Source organism: Triturus cristatus, chromosome 6 (genome assembly GCF_964204655.1).
Source record: "Triturus cristatus chromosome 6, aTriCri1.1, whole genome shotgun sequence".
NCBI lineage: Eukaryota > Metazoa > Chordata > Amphibia > Caudata > Salamandridae > Triturus > Triturus cristatus.
This window is the reverse complement of record NC_140589.1, coordinates 151,442,029-151,457,350: the sequence shown is the minus strand read 5'-3', so window position 1 is coordinate 151,457,350 and position 15,322 is coordinate 151,442,029. Positions and strand designations below refer to the sequence as shown.

The 15,322-nt window shown below is 44.5% G+C and overlaps 1 protein-coding gene across 5 annotated transcripts in view; it reads right to left on the bottom strand.

Moving 5' to 3' along the window:
- LBR (lamin B receptor) overlaps positions 1-15,322 on the bottom strand; it is an 806,934-nt gene that overhangs the window by 628,406 nt on the left and 163,206 nt on the right. For all 5 annotated transcript variants that reach the window (XM_085610386.1, XM_085610387.1, XM_085610389.1 and 2 more), the window contains exon 2: positions 3,998-4,173. In XM_085610386.1, coding sequence (XP_085466512.1) covers positions 3,998-4,162 — 165 coding nt within the window. In that variant the 5' untranslated portion in view covers positions 4,163-4,173. The remainder of the gene's footprint in view (positions 1-3,997; positions 4,174-15,322) is intronic.

The following is a 15,322-nucleotide window of genomic DNA, read 5'->3' as shown; positions in this document are numbered from 1 at the left end:
GGGTCTTTTAGACGCTGACTTCGACGTCGACGGCGAATCTCCTGGAAAATTGGTCTTCCTGGGATCAGGAGAGGTGGTGTGTCGCCGTTTCTGAAGTCGTCTAGCTGAAGAGGGTGGTTTTAAGGATGAATGGTCGCCTTCACAACGGCTTCTTTCCTTCTCCAGCTGGATATGCAGCTTAATGCGCTCTCTATCGCGCAGAGTGATTCTGGAAAGTTTCTGGCAGTGGGGGCACCGGTCAGGATTGTGTGAAGTTGGTAGACACACAATACACACAGAGTGTAGCTCTGCCAGTGCCATCTTATAGCCACAGGAAGGGCATTTCCTGAATAAAGCAGGCATTCTGACTGGAAAAAATTTGAAATTATTCAGGAAACCAGCAGAATAGGCTTTCAGGAGCCAGAAAACGTCGAATTTTCTGAAAAAATCTGAAGAGAAAAACTTTCAGTCAAAAAACTGAAGAGCTCCAGCTCCAGGATCCTCATAGAAGGAGCCGGAAAAAAGAACTGACCTAACTGTCACCTGTGGTGCATCATGGGAGCAAGGGGTCTCCGGCAGGTCTTAAAGGCACGGTCCCCCTACTCTAATGCCTTAAAGGCAAGGTGTCAGTTTTCTTTGTTTTCTTGATACTCTGCTGCAGCCTACAGGCAAATGCCTGCAATTACAAGTTTGCTTTATGGCAATAAAGCATTGTTGTGTGACAATTGGCTTAGTGCTTCCTTTTTTCCTTATGGGTTAGGGGTACTACAATGCAAACATATGTAATTTCAGCTTTTTTGCCATGTTTGAAACATTTTAGGCTGCATGTATATGTTTTCACATATGCATACATATGTATATATATGTATTATCTATATGCTCCGGGATTCCGCACGTGGGCGGGGATTATTCATAGATTATGACTATTGATTTTTTTTTTGTTAAATATTTTTTATTGGTATTTAAACACTCGGAAAGCAGTACAATCAACGACCATCCCCCGCCTGGGCATGGCAATATACAATTCCCATCGCATAAATTCCCAGTTATGAGTCCACAGTACATGGGGTAAATCGGTGCCCCCCCCCAGCCACCCTGCAGGAGAACCCTTAGAGGCCCGCCACCCGGCGCACCCCTGTAGGCATATCATATACTCGCAGGGCGCGGGGTCTCCACTCAGAAGGTACCCCCATGAAATTGGAGCAGCCAAACAAAATTCAAACTTCAAACAACCACCCCCTGCTACGACCCTCCCCCCGACCACCCCCCCTACACCCACCCCCCCCCTCCGGCATGACTGTGGCACAGGATACATGGTAATACATTCAGGTCGTGGACTCTACATCGCCGACCGTCCCAATCCAGGACCACCGACCACCCAGTTGACCCAATCTCAACGCTCTACCCTATGCAGATGCAGGAGAGGCCGGGACCTGCCCGACCTCTGCCTCAGAGGCCTCATCCTCAACAGGGTCAGCAACTTTCAGTAGTTCCACCAGCACACCCCAAGCTCGGGCCGACTCCATTGCCCTGTCACTATGCGCCCGGGCAGCCGACTGCGTTCGATGGACCGCCTCACAGTCTGCCCACCTAGTAAATTCCGCCCTCCACTTCTGCAATCGTGGCCCCCGTTGCAACTTCCAGTTAGCCGTTATTTCCCGCTTGGCTAGTACCAGCCCCAGGTCAATAAATTTACTAGTCAGTTTATTCCTGGAGGTGTGGGGAAACCAATGTAATAAGCTCGGGCTGATACCAAAGTCAATCTCCCTGTCCGTGATAGTGCATAGCAATGTCCACACCCCCCTCCAGTAGTCCCTAACCTGGGGGCAACCCCACAGCATGTGGCAGAGGTCGGCACCCTCCGCCCGACAGCGAGGGCAGAGCGCCGTGAGAGTATGGAAATAACTCTGAATCTTGGCTGGGGTAAGATAAGCCCGGTGCAAAATAAAGAATTGAATCTGCTGAAAGCGAGCATTCCTAGAACATTTCCAAGGGCGCTCTAGCAATTCGGCCCACTCCCTATCAGGAATTTCCCTGTCAATATCCTCCTCCCAGCGCTGCTTTAACCCGTCAAGAGGGGTCAGTCGTTCCGTCGTCATCCGCCGATATAAACACGTGACCGCCTTGAGTGTGCCCGTCGCCAATACCACATACTGGCAAGATATGGAGGTCTGTGGCTCCGATAACCCGCTCCGCCACCGACGCTGAATGGCCGACACCAGAGCCGAGTGAAGCAAGTAATCCCCGCACGGCAGCTCATAACGCTCACGTATAGAGTCGTAGGGCAGAAGCACACCATCCTCGTATAAGTCCCCTACCGTTGTCAACCCCGCGTCGCACCATCCCGACAACGCCGCCCAGTTGCCCCCATGCGGAAGCTGCTGGCACATCAAGAGCGGTATCTCGGGCGCATAGGGACGAGCGACCCTCGCTCTCTGCTGACTCCGAGACCAACACCGCCGAAAAGTCTGAATAGATTATGACTATTGAGGAGTATCCTCTGGATGAGAACTGAATAGATGCAGTTGTCAGCAGCTGCGAGTTCGTCGATAAAGGGGCCTTTGTCGACAATGATGTTTTATGCTCTGATTACCATGAGTGTGCTCACAGAGTCCTGGAGAGGGTGCTGCTCCATGAGAAGGATATGGGCCAGAAGCAAGAAGTGTTCAAATGAACAACATAAAAGTCTGCCTTACTCTTCCTGAAAAGAACTCATACTGCACAAATGTGGTGGGATCCGCCCATCTAATACCCACGTGATAGGTAGCTGGCCAGCACACATTAGTGCTGGATTTTAGTCTGTCTCCTTTAGCAGAGCAGACTGTAGAACATCTTTACGGGAAGGAATCCACTGAGGAAAGGGGCAGGCCACAGTAGCACCCCAGCTTTGACAACGATTGATGCCTGGAGCAACATGCCAGAGTCCCAGGAGTCAGAGAGCACAGCTAGTGGGCAATGGTTTTACCCTGGCAGCAGCAGCATCTGCCAGAACCCCTGCCCCAAGTCCCAGCATGACTTCGTAGCTTCAAAGGGAAAAGACTGTGGAACACTATTAACATCAGGCATGCACATTAGAAGCTGGTTTCCAGTCAAGAGCCCTCTAATGATCTGTAACAACCATTAGAGATAGATATCACAACTGACTATTTTCATTTCATCCTCAATCTATGATGTGAGCCACCTTGTACTCAAGATGTCCACATACAGAACAGTCAGCAGAACGTTATGGCTAGAGCTTCATCAGGGATGTATGAAACAGAGGGTGGATTCTCATGGAAGCTGGCAATGGGAAAGAGTAACCGAAAGGAGACACTCAGGTTCCTGCTCCGGACAGGGTCGTGTATTGAAGCTTAAACTTTTATTTGAATAGACACACCTTTTTACTAGGCCAATGCAGGCCTTGATAATAGTACTGATCTGTGTGACTCTTGTACTCGGCCTCTGCTCTTAGCAGAAGTTTTGTTGCACTTAAAGGTACAAACCATCAAATAACGCACCTGCTCATCCACCAATGATGCACCCCTGGAAGTCTCTCAAAGACTTACCTGAGAAACATGTGTATGGAAAACAATAGAGGAGTAAAAAGGTGAAACACCTGTGGAGGAATACTGCACATTGTTGTACGCTAGCTAGGAAAACCAGGTCAGATTAACCCAGGGTTGTCTACAAAGTATATTAAAAAAGTTGTGACATGGATTGGTTTACCCTCTCTTTTAGTCAGTTTCTGGGCCAAAGGGGGTAGATAAGACAGGGATCTATAGTAAAACCAACACTCAAAATACCTTATATCAATTTTGCCAAAAACATGAACTGCGGACCTCTGACACAGAATATTATTCTGGGCAGACCATCAGAAAGGACTACTCCTTATAAATGCAACAGAGCCAATCAACTGAGAGGCCACTGGCACCTCTAAACATGAAATAAAGATTGCTAGACATTCGTGAGGAGGCATGTAAAAAATCTTCTCGATCGATTTTCACTGTAGTGCCCTTCACTGTATTCAACACTCACTTACCTTAAGGTCGCTCTCTTTCAGTTCCAGTGTAGTTCCATCTTTGTATTTTACATTGTAAAGATGACTGGAGGCATCCAGGCTCACCACTTTCACTTCATAATAAAGACTACTTCCTGGCCAGCGACCCATCACAAGCTCACCAGCTGCAAACTTCCTGCGTGACATTTTCTGAAACACTGATTTAGAAAAGGGCAGTATGAATAACTTGTTATTCTCTTTCAAACATACAATCTTTGTTATACTGCACTTAGATGATATTATGCACTCAAAGTCACTGCATTACCCATTCCTAGTGCCTGCAGAAACGGCTATTACATTAATCCTACAATGACATTCTGAATTTCAATCCTGTGCATTATATAGCACTCACCTGTTAAACACACCAAATAACAAAAACAATTGATTATGAAGCTTGGAAGGTAGCATTGCTTTTGAAAATTATCAATGGCACTTCCAGTGGTATATTACTTTGAATCAGTAATACATTTGTTGTAAGCAATTGTTTGATTATTTGAAAAAAATCTATAAAAGGTTCATTCTAAAACTAGGAAAACATTCTTAGTGCCACTGGTATATGCAGCATTTAAGGAGGAAAAGAGCCCTGGTACCCCTGGACCGACATACAAGACAGCCCCCATTTCTGTTAAGCCCAAAGGGAGGAAAGAAAGACTCGTTGGAATGCTCGAGTTACCACTCCATTGCCTTAATCACCTTGCATGTAAAAATCTTAACTAAAACCTTGATAAGATACGCAATATGATACTCTCCCTGTGGCTTTGCCCCAGAAAGATGGAAAAGTTAATTACTTGTAATTCTAGTTCTTCACACTGGATGCTCCCTCTGAATTCATAAAAGGTATTAAGTCTATCGCCACATATTCGGGACTTTGTAATTTGTATACATTTTTCAATAAACAAATAAGCAGAAAATATGGACAAACAGGTAATATTCTTGTCTTTTAAATTTAGCCAAACTAATAAACACTACAGCAGGAATGATACCTCACTCCATATAGAGTCAATATCGCCTTGTCTTCTTTGTCTGGCAAAGTTTGGTTTACAATTTTGCTTCCTCACAAGAGGAAGCTGTAAAGAATTCCTGTTAACTTTCAAAGCACACAACAAAAATTCGATCATTCTTTCTTTTCCATTTAGTCTGCCACCAAGGACAGCACCCAACCCTATATAGCACTGGCATTAACCTTCACTTAGCACTTTTCACCAGCCACAAACAGTTTCAGAGTGAGTTTGTTCAAAATATTTCTGTTTTACTTCAATGAAAACTTTCTTATCTCGGTTTTACCTTTCTTTATTACGATTTTAATGGCTTTTTTGTCATGACAGCACACCCACACAAACAAACATTGTCAAAGCTAATAGGTCTCGCATGTGCAACAGCTTTTGGCTTTGCCAATGTTTTAGCAATGTGTACACCAGAGTGGTTTCTGTTCAGCGTGGCTAAAATTTACTAGGGCAAAGGAAAGAGGAGTGGAGTGTCGTAAAGTGGAGTGTTTTGGAGTGGTGTGGAGTACAGTAGAATTGACTGAAATTGCGTGGAAAGGAGTGAAGTGGATTGTCATGGAGTCGTGTCGTGGAGAATGTAGTGTCATAGAATGAAATGGTGTAGAGTTCAGAGGCATAGAGTGGAGCAAAGTGTCAGAGTTGAATAGAGTGGAGTGGTATAGACTGTCATGGAGTGATGTAAAACAGAGTGGAGTGGCGCTGAGGGTATTGCGTAGAGTGGAGAAGAGTGTTGTAGTGTAGAGTGGCGTATAGCGAAGTAGATTGTCACAGAGTGGAGTAGCATAGAGTGGGGTGAAGTAGAGTTGAGTAGTGTGTCATAGAATAGAGTGGAATGGAGTGGCACGGAGGGAGTTGCCTAGAGCGTCGTAGAGCAGAGTTGTGTTGTAGAATGGCATAGAGTGAAGTATAGTGCTGTACAGTGGAGTGGCATAGAGTGGAGTAGAGAGTCAGTGGAGCAGAATTTAATGGAGTAGAGCATCACAGGGTGGAGTATGGTGATGTGGAGTAGAATAGAGTGGCCTAGAGTGAAGTGGCTTAAAGAACAGTGGTACAGAGTAGATTGGCCTAGAGTGCAGCGGCTAAGAGTTCACTGATTTTGAGTAAAGTGATGTAGAGTGCAATGACGTAGAGTAGCGTAGAGTGCAGTGGCATAGAGTAGAGCGGAGCATTGTAGTTTGCAGTGGCGTAGAGTTCAATGGCGTAGAGTGTAGTGGCGCAAAGTGGAGTAGTGTGTCGCAGAGTGAAGTGGCAGAGTGGAGTGATACAGGGTAGAGTGCAGGGGCGTAAATGGCAGTGGTACAGAGTGCAGTAGAGTGGTGTAGAGTGCAGCAGAGTGGCGTAGAGTTGAGTGATGCAGAGTAGAGTGCAGTGGTGTAGAGGGGAGTCATGCAGAATAGAATGTCAGAGTGAAGGGTCGTAGACTGGTGAAGAGTAAAGGGGTGCAGAGTAGAGAAGTGAGAAGCTGAGAGGAGCAGAGAACAGTAAGAAAAAGTACAGTGGAGCAGAGTGACGTAGAGTGCAGTGATGTAGAGTGCAGTGGTATAGAGTGACATAGCATGCAGTGGCTTAGAGTGCAGTGGCATAGAGTAGAATGTTGTGGAGTATAGTGGTGTAAAGTGCAGTGCTCTAAAGTAGTTGGCGTAGGTGCAGTGGCATAGGGTACACTGATTTGGAGTAAAGTGGAGTAGAGTTGCACAGCACTGATTGCAGTGGCGTAGAGGGGAGTAGCACTGAGTGGAGCAGAGTGGCATAGAGTGCAGTGGCATTCAGTAGATTGTTTCAGAGTTGAGTGAAGTGGTGTAGAGTGAAGTGGTGCAGAGTAGAGTGGTAGAGAGTAGTGGCGTAGAGTGCAGTGGTGTGGAGTGGTCTAGACTGGAGTGGTGTAGAGTGCATTGTCACAGAGTGCAGTGGTGCACAGTAGATTAGAGTGGTGTGGAGTGCACTGGATTACAGTGCAGTAGAGTGGCGTACAGTGGTGCAGAGTAGAGTGGCATAGAGTTCAGGGGGAGAGAGTAGAGTCTCATAGAGTGCAGTGGTGTAGAGTAGAGTTCATTGTTGTAGAGTGCAGTAGCATAGAGTGCAGTGGCATAGAGTGGTGCAGAGGAAAGTGACAGAATGGCGTAGAGTGCAGTGTCCTGAGTAGAGTATAGTGGCGTACAGTGCAGTGGTGCAGACTAGATTAGTATAAAATGCAGTGGCATAGAGCGGATTGGCGCAGAGTACAGTGGCGTAGAGTGGAGCGATGCAGGGCAGAGTGGCACAGAATCTAGTGGCGGAAACAGCATTGTTGCAGAGTAGAGTGGCAGAGTGAAGTGGCATAGAATAGAGTGGAGCAGAGTAGAGTGGAGTGGTTCAGGGTCAAGTGCAGTGGCATAAGAGTGGAGTGATGCAGAGTAGAGTGGTGTGGAGTGCATTGGCATAGAGTAGAGTGGTGCAGTGGCGTAGAGTGCATTGGCATAGAGTGCAGTGGTATTGATTGCAGTCATGCAGAGTAGACAGAGCAAGGTACAGTGCAATGTCACAAAGTGCAATGGCATAGAGTGGTGCAGAACAGGGTGGCAGAGAGAGCAGTGGTGTAAAGTACAGTGGTGTAGAATGGAGTGCAGCGACATAGAGCACAACGCTATCGAGTGGCGTAGAGTGCAGTGACAGAGTAGAATATTGTAGAGTATAGTGGTGTCAAGTGTAGTGGTAGAAAGTAGCTGGCATAGTTACAGAGGCGTAGGGTTTTGAGTAAAGTGGTGTAGAGTCAACTGGCATAAGTGCAGTGGCATGGAGTGGCACATGTGTAGAGAGTAGCGGCATAGAGTGGAGCAGCACAGAGTGCAGTGGTGTAGAGAAGATTGTTTTAGAGTGGAGTGGTGCAGAGCAGAATAGAGTGGTGCAGGTTAGACTGCAGTTATATAGAGTAGTGGCGTACAGCACAGTGGCATAGAGTAGAGTGGTGCACAGCGAAGTGGTGCAGAGTAGACTGGCACAGAGTATATTGGTTTTGAGTAAAGTGGTGTAGATTACATTGGGGTAAAGTGGAGTGGCATGGTGTGGAGTGGTACAGAGTGCAAAAGAGTGCCGTAGACTGCAGAGTAAATTGTTTCAGAGTAGAGTGAAGTGACGTAGAGTGCAGTGGTATAGAGTAGAGCGTGAGCGTGCAGTTGCGCAGTGTAGATTGCAGTGGCGTAGAGTATAGTGACTTAGAGTGATTTGGTGCAGAGTAGATTGACAGTGCATTGGTCTTGAGTAAAGTGGTGTAAAGTGCATTGGTGTAGAGTGCAGTGTTGCAGAGTAGGATGGTGTGGAGTGGTGTAGAGGGCAGTGGTGGATAGTAGATAGTGTGGGGTAGAGTGCATTGGCATAGAGTAGAATGGAGTGGGGTGTGTAGAGATAAAAGGCATAGAGAGGAGGGGTCCACAGAAGAGTGCATTGACAACGTGTGTGTGGAGTGGCGTAGTTTGAAGTGGTGCAGGGTAGACTGGAGTAGGGTAACATGGAGTATCCATGAGTTGGGAGGGTACTGTCATTACAAACAACACATCTTCAAGTGAAATTACCGTTACATTTGCATTCACAAACCGTTTTACTGAAAAGAGTATATAGCGCACAAATGATAATATGTGAAAATCTTATCGCCCAATGTATTGATTTGATCGTCAGCACTGTTCATTTACAGACATTTAAATTTGCAGGGCCTTCTTCAAGCAGACCCCGCTAGTCAGCATGATTGTCACATAAATCCTCTCACTTTTAAGTCAGAGAAAGAAAATTAAACACCAAGCTCCCTGGAAGACACAGACTGATATCTAACCTTTGTCTTTGAATGCACAGCAGATGTAACAAGATAAGAACAAGATTTAAAGGTCTGTTTACAGGAAGCGAGTTTGAGGAAGAATACACTAAACAAGGTTTGGGTAACGGAATGGACAAACTTGAGCTGGACATCTTAAAGCAAATAAGGCCAGCAAACAGACAGCCAGAAAATGTGAGTTACAAACCACGAAGCCAATGGTAAATAAATGGCGGAATGCATTTCTAGGTCAATTCTCTGAATGTCCCCAAGATGTCATTAGCAAACCGGAAAGGTGTGCTGCCTGGTAGGCAGCGACCTAAAGAGCATGATATTCCCTAACACCAATATAAGAGAATGAAGAGTCTCTGCCTGTTATTGGACTAGGTGCATCAACAATTACCTTCACTCAATCTTGGGTTTTATTCAATCCATGGAAAAACTATGATACGACCAAAAGTTTTATAAAACATTCTCTGCACTCGTCGTATTCTGATGGTGTTGCACCTACATGACACGAGCTTGCATTACATCAACTAAACAAGCAAACTGGGTTCATCGAACCTGGATCAAGAAGGACATCAGATCTTCCTTGATCCTACCAGCCGATGATGTCTCTGCCTTTAATCGCTACATAAATCTTGGTCTAAGTTTGATAATTTCCTGTACACTGTCTTTATAATGGAATTCATGACCGTCAGAATAATTTTTGGTTTTTTAATTCTTATGCGGTCAACTAAAATGGTAATAGGTGATCCAGAGTCCGCCATTATGTCTGCTATCACTTGAGCTGTATGAGCCTGTTACAACCGTTCTCTATGCGGTATTCAACTGTGCTAGCAGTTTAGCTGTGGCAATACAAGTGGACTTGCAAACTCCTAAATAAGGCTTGATATCCCTTTTCTCTAATGCGAAACTCTAGATGCTGGCTTCCTGCTCATCATTATTAATATTGTTTATCCATAGTAAAACATAATTTGCCCTGCACTCTCACAGAATGACCTACAATTACTGCACTTACGCTCAACAACCTAAAAATGTTCTCACATGCATTTTTGAGCCTTCCCTGTAATTTGACACAGTGCTCAGTCTTGCCACCGACTTCACATTTTTTCTCATTCTTCCTCTGATATGCATCACTTCAATCTGTGCACTTCTCCCATCCTCCCCACTAGTGAACACTCTAGAGTAAAGCATGGATGTTTCCTCTTCGCCATTATAACCGATTTAGCTAGTAAAGGATTTCTTGATCCCAACGGTTGTTCCTCAATCTTCTTTGAAAAACAACCCGGAATCAGCTAATCCCTCATATAGGTATCAACAGTATTGTTCAGGTCAAAAGCAGCTGCCAATTTGCGCATGTTAGCCAAGTATTTCTCCACAACCTCAAATTCCTTATTTTTGTGACACAAACTGAAACGTCAACGCTTAGGTTCTCAACAAATCGTTTAAGTCAGGCTACCACTTTTTATATTCATCCCGTACACCAAAACTGTTTTGGGGTGGTTCTATTTCTTGCCGCTCTTAAAAATCCAATTAGGAGGGCTTGTTTCCCCTCAGCATCACTTCGTTGTCTAAATAGCAATTAAATAGATTTCAAAATTTCTCAGCCAAGTCTTCCATTTTAGAGGTCATTTCTCTGGACATTGCATCAATAGACCAGACAGTTACCTCGGCCAAACTTTTTTTTTACGCAAGATACACATATTGTACGACAGAGCACCTTTCTAAAATGCGTGCTTAATATTGTCCAATTCAATAGAAATAAAAATCAAGCTTGCTGAGGGCCGTGCAGGGTTGACCAACAAGAAAATAAGAACTCTAGATGAAATGTATAAATGCGCTTTATTGCAGGAAGAGCACTGATTCGGTAGATGATGCCCACAGGAAGTATAATGCGATTGTCAGGATCTCTACGTTCATGCCGATATCTCAGGCAACTCCAGGTAAGGACTGAAATAGCAGTTGAACTCACAGATCAAGTAACAACATTCTACATACCAGAATAAAAACATTCTACATGTTAAAGGGAGACCTGGAAAGCAACACTACGAATCCAAATCATCAAGCTTATACAGCAATGAGGAGTTGGCCTAACGGCTAGGGCAGTCGACCTCAAATCTGGGGAACTGGATTCGAGTCTCGGCAATGATGCTGAACATCCTGTGATTCTGGGCAAATCACTTAATCTCCCAGTGCCTAACAAAAATGAATGTGTCCTCACTGAACTTGATTATCAGGAGTGGGGATGCGAGCTACGCCTGCTCCACAGGAGGGGGTGACCTCAACGACAAGCCCGCACGAGTCCAGAATACGACTCCCAGCATTCTTTGCGCACCTACACGCATAAAAGACAGACGCCGGCCCCTGGCGCGGTGTAGAGCCACATTGAACTTGATTATCAGGGGTGGGGAGACTGTGAGCTACGCCTGCTCTTCTCCACAGGAAGGGGTAACCTCAACGACAAGCCCGCACGAGTCCAGACTACGACTCCCAGCATTCTTTGCGCACCTACACACATAAAAGACACACGTTGGCCCGCAACGCGGGACGCAGACGGACCCATCCACGACCGGAGGAGGCTGGGCAACCCCCCCCCCCCCCCCCCCCCCGCAACACTTGTTTACCGGGACAGAGAAGTTAAAAGGTACCGTTGACCCCCTTTATTTTCTGTAGGTTCCACTTTGTAGCTGGTTTTCGATTGTTTGCTTGCCATATCTGGAAAATTCTCATTTAGGATTAAAATGAGCAAAAGGAAGGGTTACAAGGAAAAGCAAGGGGGTGGGCCTGCTGGGACCGTGGATGCCTTCCTAACAAGGGCTGAATCAGTCCTTCCTCATGAAATTGAGTTAACAGAGAGAATGATTTCCCTGGACTCACTTATTGCTCAAAAACGCTCCTCCATTGGAGGGGGACTCCCAGGTGTTCATCCCCCACTTTCTGGGCAATCTACAAGTGAGCCCGGCACAGCTATAGCTCCAATGTCGAGGTCGTCCTCACCCACTGACATTACATCTGGATGTTGTATAGTCATTCGGGAGCAGGTAGCGTCTTTACAATCGGAGAATAGTAACCCAGAGCCTCCGATTAAGAAGAGAAAGGGAGGTGGACCTTTAAAGCAAAAAGCAGTGAAAAGGATCTGCACGGAGAAAAGTACTGGGAACGGGGAATTGGATTAAGAGCTTCCCTTCCCATGATCGGCAAGAACTACAAGGTCTAAGGACATTATTAAGCAACCTCATTTGGTGAATGATCATGTTCATGATTCTGATATTTTGAAAAGAATAGAAATCATGGTGACTGTACTTTAAAATACCATATTGTACAAACTAACCCAAATTGAGGAAAGGTTAACTTGCATGGAGGCCTTGCGCTCACTGAACCAAACCCCCCCCAAATATTACACCGTTAAATGAGGAAGTAAGAATGTCTTCTCAGCCAGGTGGGGCGCCCTCTCTGGTAACTGATAACACAGGAAGCTATGTCCCTCAACATGTAATAGGGTTGTCCACTCATTCGGCGGGTCCTGCCCGAGATTCTGCTAAAATGGCGAAACCTATTGTATATAATCATCATCAGAATTTGTCTCAAACCACCTTAGGTGCACCTACTCATATTCATGGTTCTACCCTGTCACATGGCAAACCTCAAGGAAGTCTAAGAGGTTTAATTAATCCGCAAAGCTTAGTAACTAATGGCACTACGAACACTCATTTCCCGTCATCTTATTCTTCAGGTTTACTGTCCCTAGCTCTCCCGGCAACTGATATTTCCTATGCCCCACCCTCTATAAATTCTGCTCCTTTAGAGGGTGGAACTTTAGGAAAGGAGGTTTCTCAGTACTCAGCAGAGGCTGTGAATCCTAAAGAAAGGTTAGATCTCCCACCAGCAGCCTGCCCTTATGTTATAGTGCTAGCAAATGTACCAGAACTGAAATAGAATCAACTAGAATCAACGGAGCAGTTAATCCATAAAGCTCAGCATTGGCTTTCTAATTGTACAGGGGATAATTTTAATGTATATAGACATATTATTATAGCCAGGAGGGTTAACTGGGTAAGAAGGGCTCCCAAAACTCTTAAAGGGGATTGTATTATTTTAAATTTCGATAATCATCACACAGTGGGTGATTTATTAACTATGCTACCAAGCACCCCATCATTTTATTCTGAAATCTGCGCACTTCCGCTTGGTTTCTTTTATAAACCTGACTCCTCACCCAAGACCCCATTTTATAGGGTAACTAACGGCCGGAAGCCCTTACGTTTCCCTCTTAACCAGTCTCTTCCCCCATCTGTCTTACCATTACCTCTTAGCTATAGATTCACTGTATTGGAAGGCATGCCTGCAAGTGATTGACTGGATGAGCAGCTAACGGTGCTGAAGATTTAGTATTGCAAAATGGGTCTTTTGTGGTCGCTCTTTCCTCTGTAAATTCTCAAGCACACCAAAGCTCGCAGATAGGCAGTCCAAATTTGCCCCAGACCCGACACATTTAGAGACTAATACAGGATCTGTTGCAGCAATTTCCTGGAATATCGCTGGGTACAATAAAAAAAAAGTCCAATGTGGAGTGATTGTCTTTGTTAACGACTTAGGATATATTGTGCCTACAAGAGACATGGGAAATTGACCAGATATACCTGAATGGGTATCGCTCATTCCATACTCCTGCTATACCCTCATCAGCTGGTCATGCAAAGGGTGGTTTATTGACCTTACTTTACAATACTTTTCCCTTAAAAGTGAAGTACTTTTTAAATACATCAACATATTATCATATTATTGTTTTAGAGTACTGTGTTGACCAATATTGGTTGCTCATTCATTTTTATAACAACAACTTTGGTAGCAATCATGCAGCGGTGTTGGCTCCTTTGGAAAGAGACATTGTAAATTTGGAGAAAGTATGTACTAAACCCTGTGATATAATCTGGCTTGGGGATTGTAATGCTCACCCTTGTGATAAGACTAATATAACAGTGTGTGGGCTGGTGGACGACGATGAGGATTATGTTCCCCATTTTAATCACAATGATTATGGTAATGGTTTAAATAGATTACTAATTATAAAAAATCTTGTGCTTTTAAATACCTTTGAAATTTTAACTGGTCTTTTTTATTTATTTATTTATTCAGTGTTTTCTATACCGCGAACAAGACCCAAGATATTGAGTGTCATAGCGCTTTACATCACCACCCCTTTACAATCCGAGGATATTCCTTTCTTTAGATATAAGCGTGAAAAACGTTTTCAATAATATGTCAGATGTTAACCAATGTCCAATCTTTCACGTATTGAAGAATAAGGAAATCATTTGGTAAAAGTAAAACATAATATACACATTCTTCTGAACAAAAATAGGTTCTTTCCTGAAATCCTAACGGTCTACAATGGTTATAATATTGCTACTATAAAACAGATATATATTGTTCGAAGTATATTGTTTAGTATAGTCTTATTGTAGCCAAGAATTAGTTATGGGAGAAATTTACCCATCAGAAAGGCCTTGGTCTCTTTTTTGAATCGAGGACCATATGTGATTCTCCTAATATTCGGTGGTAGCGAATTCCAGATCCTTGGTGCAGCTCCCGTGAACACTCTGTTGAATGATCTCTTCTTACGGAAGAATGCTGGTTTTAGCAAGAAATATTTAGATCCTCTGGAGGTTCTACTGCCTCCCGATAGCGTGATTTTCTGGGCCAGGTAACGTGGAGCTTTGTGGTGTATTGCCTTGGGAGTGATACAGGCAATCTTGAATTGTATTCTTGCTTTGTATGGTAGCCAATTGAGCGCTTTTAGGAGTGGAGATATGTGGTAAAAAAAATGTCATCCCGTTATAATTCTCACTGCTGTATTGAGACATGCTTTTAGGGGGGCTGTAGAGATCATAGGGAGCCCTGAGAGGGTTGTGCATCCATACTCAATTCTTGATATGACCAGTGCCTGGACTGCCATTTTGAGATCATCTGATTCGATGAACGGCTTCAATTTGTTGAGGTAGCTCAAATGCAAACAAGCAGATTTGGCCATACCATTTATGTGGGTTTGCATGTTTAGTTCTTTATTCAGAGTGATTCCAAGACATTTGGTAGAGGCTACTAGAATTGGGGATCCGTTAAGAGCAGTGACCATTTTGCTCCATTCCTTAGTCCTGGTTGCGTTTTTAGGCAGGGCGATCAAGAGGAATTCTGTTTTCTTTGCGTTGAGCTTCAGATGGTTGTCACCTAGCCATTCAACAGTTCTAATTAGTGCTTTGTTCATTATGACGATCTCTTCTGGTGATGTGAGCTTCATATACAGTTGGGTATCGTCTGCATACATGTGGAAGGAGATGTTAGCCTGCTGTAGTACATCTGTTAGTGGTTCAATGTACAGGTTGAATAGTGAAGGGGATAGAGGTGATCCTTGTGGGACCCCAATCTGAATTGGGGATGGAAGGGAAAGCTTCTTGTACACTAGGAATCTTTGCGATCTGTTCTCTAGGAAGGAATAGAACCATTTCAAGACTGTTCCTGATA